Source organism: Taudactylus pleione, unplaced genomic scaffold, assembly GCF_031769625.1.
Source record: "Taudactylus pleione unplaced genomic scaffold, aTauple2 ptg000081l, whole genome shotgun sequence".
Lineage (NCBI taxonomy): Eukaryota > Metazoa > Chordata > Amphibia > Anura > Myobatrachidae > Taudactylus > Taudactylus pleione.
Window position 1 is genome coordinate 3683602 of NW_028284483.1, and position 25006 is coordinate 3708607.

A 25006-nucleotide genomic window follows, 5' to 3' on the forward strand; every position below is an offset into this window, starting at 1 on the left:
GTAGTAATGACTAGTGCTCAGTTAGCTGCGAGTGAAGGGAAATTCCATTGCATTGGCTTGGAAACGCTGACATTGGTACCTCACCTCGCTGTCCTTGTAGCCCGATCTTCCCCAAACTCGCTGATACCTCTTTCACATCGCATAAGTAACCCGGTATATTGTCGGGTCGAGGTGCAGTGTGAACACGCCAACAGAAAAATTGCCGGATTCGGCGACTTGCATTTCAATCCTGCAATCGACCATAGTTGAACTCGGGAACAAGCCGGGTTGATGTGCAGTGTGAACGGGCCCAACCTGGGTTATCCAACCCTGGACTCAGCAAACAACGCTGATTGGATGTTCCTGGGTCACACTTGATGTCAGCAGCCAGACACACAGGCAGCACACTGCAGACTACAGCAGAGGCAGCATTCCGGCAGTCTGAAGGGGGTTATTACTACTACTACTACTGTCATTACAGAGTAATGAAGAAGTGAAATGTACAGTACGCTGCCAGAAGCTGCTTCATGCTCTCACTTGCTGAATCAAACAGCAATAAAGCACAAACACTCATGAACCCAGGGCTACACAGTGGTAATCCATCAACCATGATTCCTGCAGTCATGGGAGCAGTCCCCACCCCTCCCTTGTGTTCCCTTTTGTAATCTTATCTTTGTGAGCCTGAAAAAGTAAATTTTTAATGACATCCATAGGGTTTTACAGGGTAGACCCAGGTTCAGTTTGAACGGGGCCAACCAGGCAATAACCAATGTCTAAGGTTCAGTTTGAAAGGTGTCTGACCCGGGTCACAGCCAAATCCGACCCGGCTTCAAAATCCCGAGTCAGAGCCGGGTTTGCGATGTGAAAGGGGTAAGATTTATGTACGCAGCCACATAGGCGAGTCCAGAGCTACCGTAACTGCACTTACTCGTGTGGCTGAGATCATTTAAGACACGCCCTCTTTTCATCTCTCTTGGGGGTGTGCCAGGCACTTACGGATGTGCCGGGCACGCCCCCAAGCTCTCCTCTCTCTGTGAGTACTCCCCTATTCATCGGCGGTGAGCCCTGCACCACTGTTTTTTCTGCCATATTTTAAAACCACCTGACACTAATGATAAGAATATTTTTCTTTAGTTGGAAGCCCGGTAGTGCAGTGTTTCTTAACTCCGGTTCTCAAGGCAACCTAGCAGTGCAAGTTTTCTGAGTCTCCTCACAGAATCACAAGTGAAATAATTAGTATCAACTGTGGATCTTTTAAAATCTGTTACTCAGTAATGAATGCACCCATGCTCCAGGATAAGATGCACTGTTAGCGTTCTCTGAGTATAGGAATTGAGAAACTCTGCGCTAGTTTGACAACACACTATGGGGTACTCAATAAACCAAATGCAAAACCAGAAGTGTTTTTGCATTTAAGGATATTGCAGTTTTAAATCCCACGGACAGAACTGCTGACAATCGGCAGCTTTGAAAAGCCTCTGTTTAGGAAATATACCCCCTTGTCTGGTTACGGATCTGCAAATACGACCCTAGTGTTTTTATCCATTCAACTACCATGTGACTATGGGATTGAACCAAATGTATAGACAAAATAAAGTTTTTCGGACACCATTGCAGAGCATTTATTAATACTGTTCAGTTAATTTCGGTTTTGATATATTCTCTCAACGCACATTTAAAAACATTATGTCTGATTTGGAAATCAAGCAAAAAAAAAAAAGAGCAAGTAACTGTACATCTTGGTAAAACCACGCTGCAGGGGCGGCAGATGTAAACTGTGCAGAGTTTTACAAACGCAAATATATAAATGACAGTATAATAAAGCTGTCCAGCAGTAGTGGGCTACATGCAAAAGCAGACCGTATTTACCCTGTATGCAAACATAATAAATGTATTTGCACCCCTTGCTTTGCTAAATGGTTTGTTCCAGATACAGAGTTACTGGCTATTTTTGATTTGCCCCCAACTGAGGATCAGCCCCCTTGTGCCTTTGTAGATCCAGTTTTCAGTGTCACTTTGTTTTGCTAGAGCACTGCTGAAGTTGGAATAATTGAGAGCATTTCGCTGAAGAACTTCATGTGTCATTCGATGCTTGGGCCTTTCCGATTTGGACCAAATGTCAACTTTGTTGTCGGGAACAATGGAAGTAAGTTTCCAGGATCACTAACTTTTACTATGTTGTGAAGCCACCTCTTCCAATCATCACTTTGGATACCATCAGTAGATCTGTTCTCATACCTCCAGTAGGTATACAGCTGGCCTGCTAGAGCAGTAGCCACCAGATTCTTGGAGGACCTACCAGGTGTCAGATAAAGTATTGATTACATAGTATCTCGTGTACTACATACAGTATTTTTAACCTCCATCTACCTGATAATGAGTATGGAGGATCCCAAAACACTTACATGTACAATATAGGGTACCTCAGTGATATGAAAGTTTCCCTGATGTTAGTCAGGTCCTGGTATAGTTTCCCGCTAGACCACGGGCAGGGAGTCTTATGTACTCTCGAAAAGGAGGTGTGACTGACCAGGGAGGGGATGTGTCACAAGGACACACCCCTCCCAGCCTGCCCACGCCCACTTTTCTAGATAGAGGGGAGGCGCGCAGAGACACCCCTGTCCGTGGTCTAGTTTGAAAACTATACCTGGACCTGACTAACATCAGGGAGGGGGCGTGTCCTTGTGACACACCCTCAATTAGTTACATTTGGGGGCGTGCCCAGCACTTACAGAGGTACTGGGCTTCCCCCAAGCTCTCCCCTCATAGTAAATAGATGCCGTGCGAATGTGCACGACATTTATTCACCCGGTGGAGATCGATCACCACAACGCAAATTCATACAAAGCTTTTTTTTTTTTGAGTGGGCCGGGCCCCATAATTGTAGATAACGTGTTGAGTTTTATTTTTTTCTTTAGGTGGGAAAAGTGCAGTTTTGACAGCTCTTATTGTAGGTCTGGGTGGAAAAGCTGCCATCACAAACAGAGGTTCATCAATAAAAGGATTTGTGAAGGACGGACAGACGTAAGTTATAATGGTAACCAGGTGTTCTGCCAAAGCATTTATTGTCAAAGTTAATATTCCTTTTCTGCTGGCTATATGTCTCTGTTTAGTCCTGATTCTGGGTCGCATGCAATGCGCTCACAAACCCGTCTGCTTTCTGCGATCGGAAGTCCAGTGTGAAAATCTGCCGATACTGTGACTCCCGACGCATCTGTGAGAACGCACCAAAGACAGCCCCCCCCCCCCCCCCCCCCGCATGGGAAATCAGCCATCATCACTATTATCAGCTAATGGACCAAACCAGCCTTAGATCAGGAGAACCAACGAAAACCGGACAGATCTCTGCGTATGCACAGCTCAGAATAGGATGCAGTGCTGTGTGCAGCAAATTTATTCTATGAGACACCCTGCCGCAAGTGAGACGCGACCCTGCCGCAAGTGAGACGCGATCGAGAACCGTACAGCTCACTCATGCAGTTTGCTAAGAATCACTCCGTCTGCATTCAGGATTGTGTGCAACTCGGAATTAGGCCATTTTCTATCATGGTAATCTGTAAAGTAGATCAGTGCTCGACGATCACAAGCATGGATCATTAACATAGCATTGTAATAGAGGTTTCATGTCTAAATTAGGATCTAGTTCAGTGATGTCTGTATAATGACAAGAATAGGGCAGGATAAATGTTCTAACCATGGTTTTTGCAGACTGATTGTTATAAAAAAAAAAGCCATCCTACAGCTGTCTGCGGAGGTCGTCAGAAAGTGTGGGCTGCATCTGCTGTTTGGATAGTTCCTTTGTAATTCATTATCTCTGGGATGTTGTACATGTTGCAATTATTTTGTGTAACCAGGAGTGCCCCTTTCTAGCCCCTGGCGCCGACGATTTTCTGAATCCGACTTCAATACAATTTAATACAGGGAAACATATTTTGCCTTGGTGATGCATTGTTTTCTCTCCTTTATGGCACTGCTCTAACCATCATGGCAGTGCTCTAACCATCATGGCAGTGCTCTAACCATCATGGCAGTGCTCTGACCTTCATGGCAGTGCTCTGACCTTCATGGCAGTGCTCTGACCATCAGGGCAGTGCTCTGACCATCAGGGCAGTGCTCTGACCATCAGGGCAGTGCTCTGACCATCAGGGCAGTGCTCTGACCATCAGGGCAGTGCTCTGACCATCAGGGCAGTGCTCTGACCATCAGGGCAGTGCTCTGACCATCAGGGCAGTGCTCTGACCATCAGGGCAGTGCTCTGACCATCAGGGCAGTGCTCTGACCATCAGGGCAGTGCTCTGACCATCAGGGCAGTGCTCTGACCATCATGGCAGTGCTCTGACCATCATGGCAGTGCTCTGACCATCATGGCAGTGCTCTGACCATCATGGCAGTGCTCTGACCTTCATGGCAGTGCTCTGACCATCATGGCAGTGCTCTGACCATCATGGCAGTGCTCTGACCATCATGGCAGTGCTCTGACCATCATGGCAGTGCTCTGACCATCATGGAAAGAGCACTTGTGATATTGTATCTGCATGTCTCACCGCTATGTGTCCCTTAAGCTGAGTACACACTAAGCGATCCATTGTATCATATATCGTTCCCACTCCGATGGGAACAATATATTGTGTGTATCGCATAGTGTGTACACCCGGGTCGTTCATCGCATCGTCCCATCTGCTGTGCTGCACATGATGCAGTGAGCAACGCCATGCTGCTAAATGCATGTATCGCCCCCATCGCGTCATCCCGCTGCTGGGTACACGTCGTTTAGTGTGTACCCAGCATAACGCAACAGCCAACTGTCTGACTTCTTCTTACCTATGGCTAATGGTCACTCTTGGTTTCAGTTCTGCAGATGTTTCCATTACGTTGCGGAACAGAGGACACGATGCGTTCAAACCCGAGGTGTACGGAGATTCCATTATCGTGCAGCAGCATTTCACTACGGATGGCAGTCGCAGTTACAAACTGAAAAGTTCTACAGGTAAATGGTAGCCATAAATGTGATTGTATGGCAGGCAGGGCACAGCTAATGTATATGATACGGGCAGAGGCTTGTGTAATAGCCCTCCTACTGCCCACTGCTCTACCTTACATAACTGAGAAAACAATAACCAAAACATAACTTTTGCTACACTGCTAAATGGTAGAGCCTGGATGGGTCACTGTGTGCTACTCACATGTGTGACTAAGCTACTATTATTGTGTGACTAAGCTACTATTACTGTGTGACTAAGCTACTATTATTGTGTGACTAAGCTACTATTATTGTGTGACTAAGCTACTATTGTGTGACTAAGCTACTATTATTGTGTGACTAAGCTACTATTACTGTGTGACTAAGCTACTATTATTGTGTGACTAAGCTACTATTATTGTGTGACTAAGCTACTATTACTGTGTGACTAAGCTACTATTACTGTGTGACTAAGCTACTATTATTGTGTGACTAAGCTACTATTATTGTGTGACTAAGCTACTATTATTGTGTGACTAAGCTACTATTATTGTGTGACTAAGCTACTATTATTGTGTGACTAAGCTACTATTATTGTGTGACTAAGCTACTATTATTGTGTGACTAAGCTACTATTACTGTGTGACTAAGCTACTATTACTGTGTGACTAAGCTACTATTATTGTGTGACTAAGCTACTATTACTGTGTGACTAAGCTACTATTACTGTGTGACTAAGCTACTATTACTGTGTGACTAAGCTACTATTATTGTGTGACTAAGCTACTATTATTGTGTGACTAAGCTACTATTACTGTGTGACTAAGCTACTATTACTGTGTGACTAAGCTACTATTATTGTGTGACTAAGCTACTATTATTGTGTGACTAAGCTACTATTATTGTGTGACTAAGCTACTATTATTGTGTGACTAAGCTACTATTATTGTGTGACTAAGCTACTATTATTGTGTGACTAAGCTACTATTATTGTGTGACTAAGCTACTATTACTGTGTGACTAAGCTACTATTACTGTGTGACTAAGCTACTATTATTGTGTGACTAAGCTACTATTACTGTGTGACTAAGCTACTATTATTGTGTGACTAAGCTACTATTATTGTGTGACTAAGCTACTATTATTGTGTGACTAAGCTACTATTACTGTGTGACTAAGCTACTATTACTGTGTGACTAAGCTACTATTACTGTGTGACTAAGCTACTATTATTGTGTGACTAAGCTACTATTATTGTGTGACTAAGCTACTATTATTGTGTGACTAAGCTACTATTATTGTGTGACTAAGCTACTATTACTGTGTGACTAAGCTACTATTACTGTGTGACTAAGCTACTATTATTGTGTGACTAAGCTACTATTACTGTGTGACTAAGCTACTATTACTGTGTGACTAAGCTACTATTACTGTGTGACTAAGCTACTATAACTGTGTGACTAAGCTACTATTATTGTGTGACTAAGCTACTATTACTGTGTGACTAAGCTACTATAACTGTGTGACTAAGCTACTATTACTGTGTGACTAAGCTACTATTATTGTGTGACTAAGCTACTATTATTGTGTGACTAAGCTACTATTATTGTGTGACTAAGCTACTATTACTGTGTGACTAAGCTACTATTACTGTGTGACTAAGCTACTATTACTGTGTGACTAAGCTACTATTACTGTGTGACTAAGCTACTATTACTGTGTGACTAAGCTACTATTATTGTGTGACTAAGCTACTATTATTGTGTGACTAAGCTACTATTATTGTGTGACTAAGCTACTATTATTGTGTGACTAAGCTACTATTATTGTGTGACTAAGCTACTATTATTGTGTGACTAAGCTACTATTATTGTGTGACTAAGCTACTATTACTGTGTGACTAAGCTACTATTATTGTGTGACTAAGCTACTATTATTGTGTGACTAAGCTACTATTATTGTGTGACTAAGCTACTATTACTGTGTGACTAAGCTACTATTACTGTGTGACTAAGCTACTATTATTGTGTGACTAAGCTACTATTATTGTGTGACTAAGCTACTATTACTGTGTGACTAAGCTACTATTATTGTGTGACTAAGCTACTATTATTGTGTGACTAAGCTACTATTACTGTGTGACTAAGCTACTATTATTGTGTGACTAAGCTACTATTACTGTGTGACTAAGCTACTATTATTGTGTGACTAAGCTACTATTATTGTGTGACTAAGCTACTATTACTGTGTGACTAAGCTACTATTATTGTGTGACTAAGCTACTATTATTGTGTGACTAAGCTACTATTACTGTGTGACTAAGCTACTATTACTGTGTGACTAAGCTACTATTATTGTGTGACTAAGCTACTATTACTGTGTGACTAAGCTACTATTATTGTGTGACTAAGCTACTATTATTGTGTGACTAAGCTACTATTATTGTGTGACTAAGCTACTATTACTGTGTGACTAAGCTACTATTACTGTGTGACTAAGCTACTATTACTGTGTGACTAAGCTACTATTACTGTGTGACTAAGCTACTATTATTGTGTGACTAAGCTACTATTATTGTGTGACTAAGCTACTATTACTGTATTGCTGACAGGTCCTTTCTTTTACCATATTCGGGCACTAATACATGAAACCGTATACCACACAGGCGCCATCTCTGAGTCGATGATGAAAAACACAGGCTTTGTCACACAGAAATTGCCAACGTGGTCTCTCACTTGGGTTTTAATACCACAAAAGATTAATAGATGAAATAGTATGTGATGACAAATAAGGCAAGATTATATCATCCGTTTAGGGATTATAAGTGTGATGTACACAGGCTCCGGAACAATCTCACAACATCTGAGAGAGGCCACAGCTACATGTAGGGATTGAGCATCGGGGCACACGCAGTGCACAAGTGCAGTGCATTGCTGGATAAGTCCCATGAGACACTACTAAAGGTCAGAGAGGCATGTGCTGAGCTCTGATTGGTGGAGCTCATCACATGCTTCTCTGATTGGTGGAGGAGATCAGCAGCAGCCTCATGGGAGGGATGCATGTGAATGAGGCAGCGCCTGCTGCTGCTGGGTCTGTGTGACCTTTGCTGAATGCTGAGGAAGAATCATGGAGCCCCCCATAATGAACAGCAGTGAGGTAATTACTATGTTGGATACACATTTACTCCTGTATGTAACATGTCTGACTTATTAGAGGACACATTTTAGGGAAACTGAGTTTGCATATTTGTTTATTTTTGATCATATTTGCCAAATCACAATACTGTACATACTACTGACACCACCTACTATTGTATAGGACTAAACAAAATCAACTTAAATGTGCAGCTATTGTGATAAACTTAATGCATTATTAGTGGTTGCATGGATTAGAGGGATTGGGAGTCTCTTATGTCTGTTTGTGGGTGGAGTCTGACGTAGTCCCTATATGACCGTGTCCATGTCTGTACATAGGGCGGCCCGCTAGTGCAAAGGTTGTGGTGTTTGATATGAGTATTCTTTTTTTTTTCTTCAGGGTCCATAGGGCTCCACAGGTGGGACTTGCAGGACCGGACACCAACAGCAAAGCTTTTCAATCCCAGGATGCTCCGGTCCTTCCCCCTATACCCCACCCACGCCTGACGGCAACTCAGTTTTATTGGTGTCCGGCAGGAGCTGGTCACCGGTTTAACAGTGGGGCTGCTATTAAGCAGCCCAAGCTTATTTTTATGATTTACTTTTATTTTCATTTATTTTACTACTGAGCAGCAGCGCGAGACAGTCCTTTGGTTTTCTGCACTGCTTCATCACCCCTCCGCAGCGCCGTGACACCAGCCCTCTGCTAGGTACTCCCGGCGGGGCTCTGAGGGGGACCTAGCTAGCAAGGCTCCCCGGACCCCAGACTGCAGTCGGGACTCAAGGGCTCAGGTAAGACTGTTCCGAGCTGGTTTGCGATCCGCGTCTATGCGCAGTCTTGCCTCCGGTCTCAGGAGACAGACCGGAGGCGCTGATGTGAACACCACTTCGTCCGGGACTCCACTAGACCACCAGGGCATTACAAACTGGCGCAGGGCAGTTTCCTATTACTGTCAGCGTATACCTTTCCCTTTATTCTACTATAACCCTGGCATACTAAGGTATAGGGGGTTCATTGTACCTCACATCTCCCTATATTTGTGAGGGCTAACACATACTATATATCGCTGTTGTGCACTACACTGTGCCATATTACACATACATCTGGGTTGCTTGCTGAACTATGTCAAATTGTGTTACATTATTCTTGCAGCTATGGATAGACCATGGGTAGATTTACTTTCTACCTCCGTGCAGAGTCTGGCGGATACCTCTACAGCCTTTCAACAAATGAGAGACCCTTACCTAGTAAACCTACTAAGTGTGCTGTGTTATCTTCCCAGTCCACCCAGCTATCAGATTCTGAGTTAACATCTGGAGAGGCAGAAGATGCAGTTCTCTCTCATTCTGACTCCCCCTCGGCAGACGAGGAACCCCTCTCTAAATTGAATATACCTGCACTTGTGAGAGCTGTAAAATCTATTCTTCAAATAGAAGAGACAGAACCCGTTCCTAAAGCCACTCTTTCAACGACAAAAGGTAGTTTTACTAGAGTTTCCTCACTCTGATCAGCTATCTGATCATATGAATGAAGCATGGAATATGCCCAGTTAACGATTTCAGCTGCCAAAACGTTCGTTTAACTTCCTTTTACCCTCTTCCCACTACTGATTGTACTAAATAGGAAGTTCCCGCAGCAGTGGATTCCCACATGACACGCCTGGTCAAGAATGCTACCTTGCCTATCCATACTGCAACCTCCCTGAAGGATGGAAGCTTGCCTAAAATCTATATACTCTCTTACAGGAGCTATTGCTCATCCTGCTAGGGCTACGGCCTGGGTGGCAAAAGCCATTGAGAGTTGGGCAGAGCCCCTAGAAGATGCATTTCCCTCTGATGCTTCGAGGGAACATCTGTCCTATGTATCTCACATTGGAGATGCAGCCTCCTATTTTGGTGAAGCAGCTATGGATACGGCTCTCCTAGCCTCCAAGGCATCTCACCACTTCTGTAGTAGCCCGCCGTATTGTTTGGCGTTGCTCATGGAAGACAGATTCGGGCTTTAAAAAGCCTTTGGAATCTCTGCCTTATTCTAGGGATATCCTGTTTGGCCCAGAGTTGGAGAAGATTGTGACTACCTTGGCAGCTTACAAGACGGCGTTCCTGTCCTCTGCATACAATGCGATGCCTCGGATTTCATCCTTTCGGTCCTTTTCGTCTTCAAGGAAAAATTAAAGGTCAAGCATCAACTAAGGCCTCCAAGCCTAGGACCAAACAGACCTGGGCTTCTAGACGTCCACCTACCAAATCTGAGGACAAGCCTTCAACCTGATGGGGCGGACCTCTCCCTAGGGTGGGAGGCCGACTTCAATTCGCCCAGTTCTGGCGTCAGACCACAACAGACGCCTGGGTAAGAGAAGTGGTCTCCCACTGATATGCCCTCTCATTCCTGAGGTGACCCCCCCCCCCCCTAGTAATTATTTTGCACAGGCCCTCCATCGGACCCAAGTAAGGCCATTCTGCTCCAAAAGACCATTCAGTCCTTACAGCTCACAGGAGTACTTATTTCAGCAAGGGAAGGGCTATTATTCTACCCTTTTCTTAGTTCAAAAGCCAAATGGGTCTCATCGGCCTATCCTTAACGTCAAGTCTGTGAACAAGTTTCTCAGAGTACCCAGGTTTCGTATGGAAAGCCTCCGCTCTATTATCCTGGCTAAGGAACTTGGAGAGTTTATGGGGTCTCTGGACATTCAGGACGCTTACCTACATAGCTACCTACATAGGCGATATATATGTACCTATATAGCGCCTTCTCATCAACAATATCTCTGGTTTGCTATACTACAGCAACATTACCAATTTCAGGCTCTGCCTTTTGACCTTTCCACTGCTTCTTGGGTCTTTACCAAGATCATGGCAGCTATGACGGCCTGTCTTCGTCGTCAAGGGATCAGACTGCTCCCATATTTGGCTAGCTCCCCAGAACTTTTTCACTGCTATCTACAGATGAGCATTGCCTTTCTACAAACGCATGGTTGGCTAATCAACTGGAAAAAGTCTTCCTTGACACCTTCTCAAAAAATTTGGTTCATCTGGGAGACCTGGACTCTGCAGGTTCAGAGGATTTTCCTAACTGCAGACAAGATCTCGCTGTTAGAGCTACGGGTGCGCAGGCTACTACATATAGTCGCCGAGTGTCAATTCACTATGCAGTGCAGACCCTTGGATCCATGTGTCCACCTTTGATATGGTGGCGTTCGCTCAGAGCTGCTTCATCTGCTCATATCCCAGATGATGAGCCTCTCCCCAGAGGTTCGCCTGTCTCTGGCATGGTGGCTACATATGTCCCACTTGAACAAGGGATGCCCCTTTTGGATCCCGGACTGGGTACTCCTAACCAGGATGCAAGTTTCCGTAATGGGGCCTGGTGACCGGCCAACACTCCTTCCAGGGCCGCTGGACTACAGCCGAGGCGGTTTTACCAATAAACATCCTAGAACTCCGAGCCATCTACAGAGCTCTGACTCAGGATATCATTCAGAGCAGGCCAGTACAAGTACAGTCCGACAACGCCATGGCAGTGGCCTACCTCAATCACCAGGGAGGCACTCGAAGTCGAGCAGCAATGGCAGAAGTGTCCCGCATTCTCACATGGATCGAATGCCATCTCTGCAGTGTTCATTCCAGGAATTTTCAATTGGGAAGCGGACTTCCTAAGCCGTCACGACGTGCATGCAGGAGAGTGGTCTCTACATCCAGAAGTCTTTCAGCTTCTGATGGACAAATGGGAAATAACAGATGTGGATCTCATGACCTCAAGACACAACCCCAAACTTCCAGTGTGTGGAGCCAGGACAAGGGACCACAACACGGGCTTCGTGGACGCATTATCTGTGAGCTGGACCTTCCATTTGGCATATCTCTTCCCTCCAATATCCCTTCTTCCTCGAGTTCTTCGGAAGTTCAAACAGGAAGGGGGCACAGTCCTGTTGGTAGCTCCAGCTTAGCCCAGGCACCATTTGTACTCTGACCTTCAAAGTCTCTCCATAGACGTTTCTCTTCAACTTCCTCTACGACCAGACCTGTTGTCTCTGGGTCCCTGTCTACATCCGAACCTGGCGTGCCTATTTTTAACGGCTCTGCTCTTGAGACACCCCTCCTAAGGTCTAAGGTATTTTCTAGCTCTGTGGTCCAGACAATGATCAGAGCTCGTAAACCGGAAATCCCGATCGCCGATAGGTAAGTAATGACTAACCTAACCCTCCTTAGGAGTTCCTAACCCTAACCTCTCCCCCCCCCACCCCAAGTGCCTAACATTAATCCCCCCCCCTTCCCCGCTGCCTAAACCCAAGTCCCCCCGGGGGTCCCTAACCCTGACCCTCCCTCCCCCTAGCCTAACTCTAAACCTCCCGGGGGGGTGCCTAACCCTAATTCCCCCCCGGGTGTCCTAAACCCCCCCCCCCCCCCCGCAGCTGTCTGCTTGGGGCACCCGGCACCCCTACAATCGGGATGCCGGGCGCCGGTCTCCCGGCGTCGGGGAAATGTCAGGCGTCTACATCTAGACGCCCTGCATATCACCCTCGCCGGGATATGACAGTCGGGAAGCCGGCTGCTGGTATTAAGGCAGCCGGCTTCCCGATTGTATACAGTCAGTGGTTCTCCATGCACTTCAGGAACTTCCAGTCGAACCTTTGGAATCAGTGGCTCACTGCGAAGACTGTTTCTTCTGGCTATAGCATCTGCCGGTGGGGTATCGGATTTAGGGGAGCTTTTCACGTCTCTCCCACTTTTTAATCTTCAGGACAGGGCTGTTCTTAGAACGTGCCCGGGCTTGCTTCCCCACATTAATGAGGAAATTGCGGTTCTGGCCTTTCAATCACCAGACCTCTTGGCAGGTGAGGCCTCTTTGGATGTGGTCCATGCTCTAAAGATTTACGTGGACCGTACTAGTGCCATCAGGAAATCTGACTCCCTCTTCATCTTATATGGATTCCATAAGAAGTGATGGCCAGCTATCAAACAGACTGTCCAGATGGATTTGCATGACTATCTCACAGGCTTACACGCAGACTGGCCTTCCTGTGCCAGCTACAGTATCTGCTCATTCTGCTCGCTCTGTGGGTCCCTCGTGGGCAGCCCGGCGTGGCGCCTCTGCTAAACAACTATGCAAGTTGGCTACGTAGTCTTCTGTCCACACCTTTCTTAGGTTCTCTATGCCTTTGATACATTTGCCTCTCAGGATGCTTCCTTCGGGCGCCGGGTTCTCCTCTCCGCTCAGGAGCGTCCCTGCCCTTGAACAACTGCTTTGGGAGATCCCCATTGTCTCCCCTGTGGTGTCCTATGGACCCTGAAGAAGAAAAGTAGAGTTATGGTAAATCTTAACTTTGTTCACTCTCTCTCTTCGAAGTCTATAGGGTTCACAGGGCACCCGCCCTGATGCACCTGGCTACTATGGGTTTCTTCTCTTGGTCACTTGTTTTTTTCTCTGTGTGAGAGTGTGATTCCTCAGTGTACTAGTCTTCCTTCTCTCCTATCCTGCTCCTGCCTTTGGCTTGTTGACATAACTGAGTTGTGGGCGGAGTATATGGGGAAGGACCGGAGCATCCTGGGAATAAAAAGCTTTGCGTTGGTGTCCGGTCCTCCAAGTCCTACCTACACCCCATTGTCTCCCCTGTGGAGCCTATGGACTTCGAAGAATGAGAGTTAACAAGGGTAAGTTTTACCATAACTCTCCTTATTTTTCCCCCGACAGGATCTTTGGTTTCCTCTAAGAAGGATGAACTTACAGCAATCCTTGATCATTTTAACATACAGGTAATTTTGTTAAGACATTTTGTTGTTTGTAAACCACAATGGCTTCTGATAAACAAATTCTAATTCTCGTTTTTAATTATCACCCTGGCTTTACAGAATGGTCATGTCATTATGGGATTGCTCATCTATTAACCACAGGACATTGCAACACACCTGTGGGAACTTTTAAGGCCGCTTACAACATAAGTGGATACAAAGGCGTCTGCTTTGCTTACTTGCAAATACCAAGATCACTTATCCTGATACAAACTCTTTTGTTTTCAGTCAGTTATTTTTTAACAGCATATTATCAGACCTACTGTCAAGTGCTCTTATTTTCCATTTTGCTCTTGTTTCTGTATTTGGGGTGCAGACTATCAGGAACATATACCCACCAGTGACCTAGCGCCCGGCAGTGTGTGGGTTGTGTGGTTAATGGTACAATAATGTATACCCATCAGCACTTGTTTATAAACTAAGTTAAACTCTACAGCAGAGACATTCTATGCACCAGTTGTTCTCAAACATGGTTCTCAAGGCACCCTAACAGACCAGGATTTAAGGATATCTATGCTTAAGCGCAGGTGACTTCTTGAGTGCCTCCGTCAGTTTGATTCTACCATCTGTACACAAGCATGGATGTCCTTAAAACTTGCGCTGGTAAATGGCAACTCATTCTACCACATCAGCAGCACAGACAGTACTGGGTACACGTTAGATGATGGATCGGTCAGTAGTTTTCGTTTGGTAATTTATATACACTTACCATTCGGGTTGCTCGATGTGTCTGGGCTGACATCACAACTGGGAGGGCATTTAAATTTGCCCTCCCATTTGAGAGAGCTGTGTCGTCTGCCCCTGCAGCAAGTGTATGGTTCATCTGGACACACAGCCAGGCTGTACTGCTGACCTGATATGTCATATCGGGTGTACACACTCGCGTTTTATCGCCAAGTGTGTAAGCCTTAGTGTCAACTGTTCCAGATCCTGCAATTACAGCTTTAAGTCCCATGTTTATTGCTAATAAAAATTAACTCCCTTTTGAGGCTAAAAAATTAGAGTAGTTTTGTGTAATTATTATCGTTTATATGGTGCCACAAGTGTTCCGCAGCTCCTTACATATACATAAACAAATAAGTGACCCATGACTTACAGTACAGTACAGTACAATACAATGCAGGACATGGAATAATAATATACATTGTTACATTAGCGACCATAAGACCCAAATAAGCAACAGAGCATAAGCAACCACGTGTTAGGTGCCCTATTGGGGAGTAAGGAGTTGATGAAAGTAAATTAAAGAGAAGCACAAGAGGAAAGAGGGCCCTGCTTGTAAGAGCTTACATTCTAATAGGGGTGACACAAATGGGGTAGACAGGAAGGAGGGAGCATGTAGCAGCAAGTTAGGAAGAGAGCTGGAAGGCTTTGAGGTTGTAGTGGGTCTTGAGAGCCCGTTTGAAGGATTGTAGAGAGGTGGAGAGTCTGATTGGAAGAGGGAGGTAGAATAGATCTTCCCACCTTTATTGGTCTAATTTTTTTTCTCCTTCATCCACTAGGGGACACTGGAGCTTCATGACAGTAGGGGTATAGACGGTGGGTTGAGTTGAGCCTGGCACTTTAAAAATGTACGTGTGACTGGCTCCTCCCCCTCTATGCCCCATCAGCCCCAGTTTTTAGAATGTGCCCGAGTAGAGCCGGTGCACAGGGGCTGTCTCCAGCCCTTAAGTTATATTATATTAATTTTAATGAAGAAACAAGCAAGAGGGCAGGCAGACTGTTAGCTGTGACAGTCTGCCTGCATCGTGGGAGCCGCCAGAGAGGGGACCACACGGCTACTGCAGCCTGTGTCCGGTCACCCTATGGAGGGGAGGCTGCCTTTTGGCAGTTAAGGAGTCCTCAGACTCAGCGGGGCCCGTCACAGCTAACACTGGCTTGTGTCCGGGTCCCCGCTCTCCCCTCACTGCCCAGCACTCTGGCCGCAGCAGCCCTGTGCCGCAGGAGAGGTGAAAATAATCTGCTGGGGTTTTTTAACAGCGCGCGGCTGTCAGTGCCACGCTGGTGTTGCGGAAGAACACCGGCACTGGCTGTTAGGTAGGCGTGCTCTGCAGAGTGAAGCGGAGGTCCTACCTGTACGTGACGGTGCTTGTGTAAAGGCACCGGCACGTTAATCACTGGCGGCAGTCGTGCCGCTGGCCCCCGCGTGTGGCTGGGATGCAGGGCTATGCCGCGCGCATATAATAGCGGCGGCCATTAACAAAAGGGGGTGGAGCTTATAGGCCCTCCTCCTCTTCCTCCTTCACTGCTGGGCTCGTTTGGCGCGCTCTGAGAGGGAGTGGCGCCTCAGTAGAGCTAGAGCTGATCGGAGGGGAGAAGACTGAGCTTCTACAGGGGATCTGTAATTACAGTAAGGTAGTTGACGACCTTCTGTTTTTTATTTATTCTGCTCCTCCCTTATATTGCACTGTCTGCCCCTGTTACTGAGCTGCATTATTATACCTCCTATACTGCTCTGTCTGCATCTTGAGTAGCATTATTATAGAAATTCTGCTCCTCCCTTATTGCTCTGTCTGCTCCCATACTTGAGTAGCATTATTATTGAAATTCTGCTTCTTCCTATACTCCTTTTGCACTACTGAGTTGTATGTGGTGTCTGTCTGTGAGTAAATGATGACATCCAGGACAGAAAAAGCTGCATCACAAAAGCTGTTTGCCTGCACTAAGTGCAGGAAAAAATTTACCCATGCTCGCTCCGAAGGGTCTTCCCTGTGCGAGACGTGTGAAGCAGAGAGTGCTAGCATGCAGTCTCACTCCCTCCTTCATAAATAGTTTGGCAGGGGTCATGGCGGATCTTTCTTCTGAACTAGCTGCTTCCCGTAGGGAACGGGAGGCCGCCAGAGATCTACCTAGCACATCTCACCCTTCTTTTCTAGCAACAGAACCAGCGTGGGCTCAGAATTTAGTCCGCTCGGTGAATAGCCTTGCTCAGGTTATGGGTTCTGCGTCTAAAGCTCCTGAAGCTACGGTAAGTCGCTCATCTAAGAGGGCTCTTCCGGCGGTTCTCCAGTCGGATGAGGAATCGGCAGCGGATCACTCGTCTCAGGAGGAAGGGGAGATGCTGGACGAATCAGACGTAGAGACTTACTCACAAGAACCTGAGGCAATGCAAGGTATTGATTCACTCATCCTAGCGGTGAGGGAAGTTCTTAAGATTTCTGGCCCGGAAGCTCCAGAATCGTTAGAAGACTCCTTGTTTGCCAGGTCACAGAAGATTGCTGTCACATTCCCTGTTTCTCTCCAGTTGGACGAACAGATGATGGCAGCTTGGCAGAATCCGGACCGTAAATTCCAGATTCCTAAGCGGTTTTTCTCTCTTTACCCGTTTCCTGCGGAAAATAGAAAGAGGTGGGAGACCCCGCCACCTGTGGATTCTTCGGTTTCTCGGTTGTCAAAGAAGACCACATTACCTGTTCCAGGAGCTACTACATTGAAGGAAACCTCAGAACGGAGATTACAAACCACTTTGAAATCCATTTATACGGGTGCATTTGCTCTTCTCCGGCCGGCCTTGGTAGGATCTTGGATCAACAAGGCTGTGGAAAAGTGGACGGAACAATTGACTGAGGGTCTTAAATCCAACACTCCGCGGGCAGATCTGATTACCTTGGCAGAACATATTCAGGAGTCTGCAGTATACTTAGGAGACGCCTCCAGAGATATCGGTCAGGTAGGCGCTAGGATTTCTGCTTCGGCGGTCTCTGCTCGCCGGGCACTTTGGCTTCGTGCCTGGCAAGCGGATGCTGAGTCAAAGAGAGCAGTGGAAGCTCTTCCTTTCACAGGCGATATTTTATTTGGTCCAGAGCTGGACAAGTGGATCTCGCTGGCCACTGGAGGTAAGAGTACTTTTCTACCTTCATCAGCACCTCCTCCGCGTCGCTCGTTTAGGGGACCTTCCTTTCGTTCCTTTCGAGCATCTGCAAGATTTCAGGGATGATCCCGAGGTTCGTCTTCAGCAGGGCGAGGAGGCCGTGCTAGAGGACGTCAAGCGACTAATGCCCGCCGTCCAGATCCCAAGCCAGCAGACAAGCCTGTGGCATGACGGGCTCCCATCCCATCTTGGAGATCCGAAGGTGGGGGCTCGCCTCCAGCGTTTCTCGGAGGTTTGGAGACGGACTTCTCCAGACACTTGGGTTCGGAATCTGGTATCTCAGCAGGAATCCCTCTTACCAATCAATGTTCTCGAACTGCGGGCAGTCTACAGAGCTTTGATACAGGCTGCTCTTCTGTTACGAGGACTTCCGGTTCGGATACAATCCGACAACGCCACGGCAGTGGCATACATAAATCGCCAAGGAGGAACCCGCAGTCGTCTGGCAATGAGAGAAGCCGGTCGCATCCTTCTGTGGGCAGAAAGACACGTAGAGGTAATTTCCGCAGTGTTTATTCCGGGAGTTGACAACAGGGAAGCGGACTACCTCAGTCGTCAGGATCTTCATCCCGGGGAGTGGTCCCTTCATCCCGAGGTCTTTCATCAACTGGTTTGCAGATGGGGGAAACCACAGACCTGATGGCATCACGGATAAATCATCAACTACCCCTTTACTGCTCCAGGACCATGGATCCGGCAGCGGTGGGAGCAGATGCTTTACTGATCCCTTGGCCGTACAGCCTTGTGTACCTGTTCCCACCGTTTCCGCTTCTCCCTCGGATTCTCAAGCCGATCAAACGAGAGTCGTCCACCGTCATCCTAGTGGCTACGGATTGGCCTCGTCGGGTTTGGTACTCCGATCTATTATTCCTTCTGGCAGACGAACCTTGGCCTCTTCCGCTACGATCGGACCTTCTACAACAGGGTCCATGTGTGTACCCAGATTTACGGCGGCTTCGTTTAACGGCGTGGCTATTGAGACCGCCATACTAAGAAGCCATGGTGTTCCTAGGTCGGTCATTCCTACCATGCTTAGGGCTAGAAAACCGGTAACATCAGCGCATTATCATCGCATTTGGAGGGCTTATATCTCCTGGTGTGAGGGTCGTGGATCTTCCACTTCCTCTTTTCATTCTTCTTTTTCTTCAAAAAGGCCTTGATGCGGGCTTACGCTTGGGATCGCTTAAAGTGCAGATTTCTGCTCTTTCTATTTTTTTCCAGCGTCGCCTAGCTCTGATTCCGGAGGTTCAGATCTTTTTTCAAGGGGTACTTAGAATTCAGCCCCCCTTTGTGCTACCCACGGCTCCTTGGGACCTGAATCTTGTTTTATCTTTTCTTCAGTCATCCACCTTTTGATCCTTTGCAGGATGTGGAATTGAAGTATTTGACTTGGAAGATGATCCTTTTATTGGCCCTGGCTTCGGCCAGATGAGTGTCTGAACTTGGAGCCTTGTCCTGCCGTTCTCCTTACTTGATTTTTCACGAAGATCGGGCGGAACTTCGTACCTGCCCTTCCTTTTTGCCCAAGGTGGTCTCGGGTTTTCATCTGAATCAGCCGATTGTAGTCCCAGCGTTGTCGGACTCTTACGGGGATTCTCACTCCTTGGATGTGGTTCGGGCACTTCGCATTTATGTGGCCCGTACTGAGCGACTACGTAAATCAGAGGCTCTGTTCGTCCTTTATGATGCCAATCGGCGTGGCTGGCCTGCGTCTAAGCAGACTTTGGCCAGGTGGATTCGTCTGACTATTCGTCAGGCATATGTTGCTTCTGCTCGACCACCGCCGGTATCCATTTCTGCGCATTCTACGCGCTCTGTGGGTACTTCTTGGGCGGCACGTAGAGGTGTCTCGGCTTCACAGCTTTGTAGAGCAGCTACGTGGTCTTCGGTTCATACTTTTGTACGTTTCTACAGATTTTACACTTTTGCGGCTTCTGCTTCAAATTTTGGTCGCAGTGTCTTGCAGGGTGTTCAGCACTCTTCCCCCCCCTGGAGGGTAGCTTTGGGACGTCCCCACTGTCATGAAGCTCCAGTGTCCCCTAGTGGATGAAGGAGAAAACAGGATTTTGGTACTTACCGTTAAATCCATTTCTCCGATTCCACAGGGGACACTGGACACCCACCCAGTGCTTCTTGCCTGTTATCAGTTACTTGTTCTGCTTCAGTTCTGTTGCAGTTTGGTCTGTTTTTGTTGTGTGACTGTTTATCCCTGCAGCCTGCTGTGTTCTTGCAGTGTGTCAGTATGTTGGATTGTTTCTTTCCTGTTCTTCTCTGGTCTTCAGTCTGTTCTTCGTCTCCTCTCGGGCTCAGTTCTTTAAAACTGGGGCTGATGGGGCATAGAGGGGGAGGAGCCAGTCACACTTGTACATTTTTAAAGTGCCAGGCTCAACTCAACCCACCGTCTATACCCCTACTGTCATGAAGCTCCAGTGTCCCCTGTGGAATCGGAGAAATGGATTTAACGGTAAGTACCAAAATCCTGTTTTTTTTTTTTCGAGGACCTGTTCCATATTTTTGTCTCTTACAGGTTGACAATCCAGTATCTGTTCTAACTCAAGAGATGAGTAAACATTTTCTACAGTCAAAGAATGAATCTGACAAATATAAAGTGAGTCACTGTAGTTATAGTAAGTCTCCTGTTATTGTGATGTGTGTGCATTAACTTGCATGAAACACTGGTTTGTTCTCATTGTCTCCTTTTTATTCTAGTTTTTCATGAAAGCTACACAGTTAGATCAGATGAAGGAAGATTACTCGTATATCATGGAAACCAAGACCAGAACTCATGACCAAATTTGTTTTGGTATGGAGGTAAGAATAGAGCTGGTTTGTCAAATGTCAAATTGGGCCACGGTGGAATGGTTTAGTCTGTTGTGAACTTTAGCAACAATGATTTTTGCATTCACGGAATATACGCTCTCAGGTACCCTAGTAACAGGTGCATGTACCTGTGTGTGCACTGTGTTCTGCATCCATCATCCTCCACCTCTGCCGTTACATTAGCTGGAAACTATTTCAATTGGTTCCTAACTACTTGTACCTTCTGTGTACATCATTATTAACAGTTTCTTATATAGCGCAGCATATTCCGTTGCGCTTTACAAATGGAACTAACATTAATACAGGTTGAGTCTCCCATATCCAAATATTCCGAAATACAGAATATTTCGAAATACGGAATTTTTTTTAGCATGAGTGAGTGAAATCTTTGCATTTTGATGGTTCAATGCACACAACCTTTTGTTTGAGCCACAAAATTACTGAAAATATTGTATAAAATTACCTTCAGGCTGTGTATATAAGGTGTACTTAAAACATAAATGCATTATGTACTTAGATTTGGGTCCCATCCCCAAAATATTTCATTATGGTATGCAAATATTCCAAAATACGGAATATTCCGATAACCAATTTACCCCTGGTCCCAAGCATTTTGGATATGGGAGACTAAACCTGTAGAACTAAACTGGGTGACAGACAGACATAGAGGTAAGACGTCCCTGCTCGCAAGCTTACAATCTATAGGGAAATAGGTGTTGATACACAAGGATAGGTGCTACTTATTGCTAATTGGTCAAGCCAAATTGTTACTGCTTGAGCTGTATGATCCAGTCACACAGGAAAGTTGACCTAGGGTCAGGAGGATGTGAAATTGAAGAAAGAGAAAATATGTGAGGTTATGTGTAGACTGTAAGAAGGGATGTAATTAGATAGGGAAGCTATGAAGGTTATGTGGACGGTTCTGGAATCTGATAAGGTTGTCTGAAGAGGTGAGTTTTCAGGGAACACTTGAATGTTTGGAGACTAGCGGAAAGTCTTATTGTGCGTGGGAGGGCATTCCACAGGGTGGGTGCTGCCCGCAAAAAGGTCCTGTAACCGTGAATGGGAACAAGTAATGCAAGTGGATGATAGAAGCAGATCTTGTGCAGAGCGGAGATGTCAGGTTGGAAAATATTTTGAGATAAGTGAAGAGATGTATGTTGGTGTGGTTTGGTTAATAGCTTTATGTGTGAGTGTAAGTGTTTTATATTGAATACGGTAGAAGACCGGTAACCAATGGAGGGACTGACTGAGTGGGTCAGCAGACAATGAACGTTTTGGTGAGAGCCTATTTTTGGGAAGACCAGTAAGGAGACTATTGCAATAGTCAATGCGGGAAATAATGAGTGCATGGATTGGAGTTTTTGCAGTGTCTTGGGTAAGATGAGGTTGAATTTTAGCTATGTTTTTTTTAGATGTATGTAACATGATTTTGAGACAGATTGAATGTGTGAAACAAAGGACAGTTCAGAGTCAAGGTTGACACCTAGGCAGCGGGCTGGTGGGATGGAGTGGGGTGTGGTTGATTATCGAGTTGTCAACAGTGATAGAGATATCAGGTTGGTAACTACAATTGGCCGGTGGAAAAATAATTAATTTTGTCTTGGATATATTAAGTTTGAGGTGGCGAGATGCCATCCAAGATAAAATGGCAGAGAGCCACTCAGTGACACGGACCAGCACAGATGGTGACAAATCTCGGGAGGATAATAATCTCATTCTCCTCTCGCCTCTTAACTCTGTCCCTCTCTCCTGTTCCCTCTGGAAAGCCAGTTTTGTCTATAATAAACTGGTCCCTGTTCATGAGCAATTCATCTGTAATGCCTTGATTCTCCTTGCCATCACCAAACCCTGGCTATACCCCTCTGACACCACTGCTCCTGCAAAATTCCTCCATCACTTGGCTTCCTGGCTTTTAATCTTCAACTGGGCCCTCAAGACCCATTTCTTCCTCAATGCTTTCCAGCGCTCATCCTAACCCACTACTCTATGCTCCTTCCTCACTATCTAGCCCATCTGTGTCACCCCTGTTTGTCTGACCCTCCCCTCAGAATGTAAGCTCTCACGAGCAGGGCCCTCTTTCCTCACGTGCTTCTTCTTGCCTTACTTTTACTTTCATTTACAATGGTGCCTAAAACTGCTTACTGACACCCTGCTGCTTATTTAGGTGTTATGCAGCATTGTTTATAAATCATGTACTTGTCCTGCATTGTCTGTACTGTTAATAACTGTTGTCTTGTGTGCTCGTTTGTTTTTGTACTTTGTAAGGCGCTGCGGAACCCTTGTGGCGCCATATAAATAAAGGATGATAATAATAATAATAATAATAGGTAGATTTGAGTATCATCCGCGTGCAGATGATACTGAAAACCAAAAGAGATGATTAGTTTTCCAAGAGAGGTGGTATAGATTGTGAAAAGCAGAAGACCAAAGACTGAGCCTTGTGGTACTTCAACTGATAGAGGTAGCGAAGAGGAGGCAGAATCAGAAAAGCGAACAGTGGAAGAGCGATCAGATAGGTAGGATGAGAACCAAGAAAGGGCTGTGTCTTGAAGACCTAGGGATTGTAGTCCTCATCCTATTAAACTGACCAGAGGCTTGGACGTTTGAGCTGGGGTAATAGCACAGTCCAGCAAGTGGTACCCAATTGCAGCTGTTATGTTGGGAATATGTTGTAGGGGCACAGGGGCTATAATGGTGGGCTGGATGGGGGTGCTAGAATGTTGGGCTCAGAGGGGTTTGTGTATTAACAGTGGGCTATAACAATGGGTTGGGATGGGATTATAACAGTGGGCTATAAGTGGGGGAAAGGGGTGTCTATGAGTGGGCTTAGAGAGGGGTCGCGGCTGGGTGAGGGGTGGGGCTATGTGTTGGCTTGGGGTGGAGCTATAAGTGGGCTTGGGGTGAGGCTGCTAGTGGGGAGGGCTGTGTTTGAATCTGGATTGTACCTGTCGGTGATCCACGCATTTCAAATGCAGTCCTGTGCCTCTGGTCTCAGGGGACAGACCGGAGGCGCCGGCAATGGCGGCGGGCCCCCCATACCCCGTGTGTCCACTAGACCACCAGGGACTTAACGATCGGCGCATGGAGCCGGCGTCCCGGGGGTTAATAGCCGGCTAGGGGAGCAAGCCTTCCCTGTTACAGCGGCTCCTCCCCTCAGCTCAGCGCGCCTTTCAGTACTATAGTCTGGCATCGCTGAGCTGCTTCTTCCGCGGGCGACTCTTCTTATGAGGTCTCCAGGCGGCCATTTTCTATGTGCAGCAGCAGAGCTCCGTAGATGGCAGTGAATCCAGTCCCCCTGCGTACCTCACCATTAGTTCAGTGTACACAGCGCTGTAGCCTTCCCAGACACTGAATCTGGGCAGTTGAATGCAGTGATATAGTGCAGTATATTATGACATGTTTATGTATATATCTGCATTGTATGTGACTTATGCTAGTGCTGACTGTCTGTGCTTTATTCTCTCACCTGTCAGTGTTTATCTATCCCTTTTCTTTATCTGCCCTAATACAGCTGTACTTCGGGTGGTTCTGAGACCTCACATTTATATACTTGTTAATAATTGTGAGGTTTGTTACATACTGTTGCGTGCTGCACGTTGCCATATTTTAGATGGAACTGTGTTGCATACGCTGAAAATGGGTCCCTGCAGCTAATTTTTGGCATCAGTCAGGATCAGTATAGCGCCGCTTGATATTTCCGCCAAGAGGGTTGGTCAGTTATGTCTGACCAGGAGATAGAGCGTTATGCTGCACCCATTTTTACTATCCTGCAAGTCATGTGCTGCAGGTGTTAGTGCGGAGGATTTGACGCATAAAGGGTTCTGTATGTGGCGTCATCTGGTGCCGGCCCCCTTTCACAACCCCCTTGGGCGGTTTGTTTTCTCGGGATCCTCTCAATTGCGGATCGCCGGGCGGGCCCCATTGTTGTACCTCACTTGGGGTTACTTCACTATACTGCCCTTTTCATCTCAGGATATCTCACAGTTTCTTGCACTCTTCCCCTGTGAGACAGACTACCGCTTCCTGCAGGGGTTTTTCGCAGTATATGAATTCCACCTGGTGCCACAATAGTCTTGTTCCCCTTGCAGGGATTACCACAACAGCCACCCTGGGTGGATGTCGTTTTCTACGAAACGCAAATTGGCGTGGTTGACGCCCTGTGGTTACTTTCCAGTTGGCTCTGCCGTGAACGGGATACTGTTTTGTGCTCTTTCCCTCTTACACGGGGGGAAGCCTATTTCAGGTATTATTATCCCTGCTTTAGGGCTGGTAGCAGGTCCATTCTGGTTAGAGTGAATGTTGACCTGCACCTGTATCATACACCCTCAGTCTCACATGCTTTCACCTGTTACTGACTAGCGGGTGGATCGCATGGCGGGACTCTGGCTATTGCCAGTTACGAGGTATTACAACAGTGTTTGGCCTCCTGTCCCAAATTCCCTGAGGGTC

General features: G+C 46.4%; 1 protein-coding gene across 1 annotated transcript in view; it reads left to right on the forward strand.

Moving 5' to 3' along the window:
- SMC6 (structural maintenance of chromosomes 6) overlaps nucleotides 1-25006 on the forward strand; it is a 166428-nt gene that overhangs the window by 16567 nt on the left and 124855 nt on the right. The window contains exons 3-8 of the mRNA XM_088468145.1: nucleotides 2008-2125; nucleotides 2898-3003; nucleotides 4830-4966; nucleotides 13766-13827; nucleotides 20262-20342; nucleotides 20444-20545. Of these exons, the coding sequence (XP_088324271.1) occupies nucleotides 2008-2125; nucleotides 2898-3003; nucleotides 4830-4966; nucleotides 13766-13827; nucleotides 20262-20342; nucleotides 20444-20545 (606 nt within the window). The remainder of the gene's footprint in view (nucleotides 1-2007; nucleotides 2126-2897; nucleotides 3004-4829; nucleotides 4967-13765; nucleotides 13828-20261; nucleotides 20343-20443; nucleotides 20546-25006) is intronic.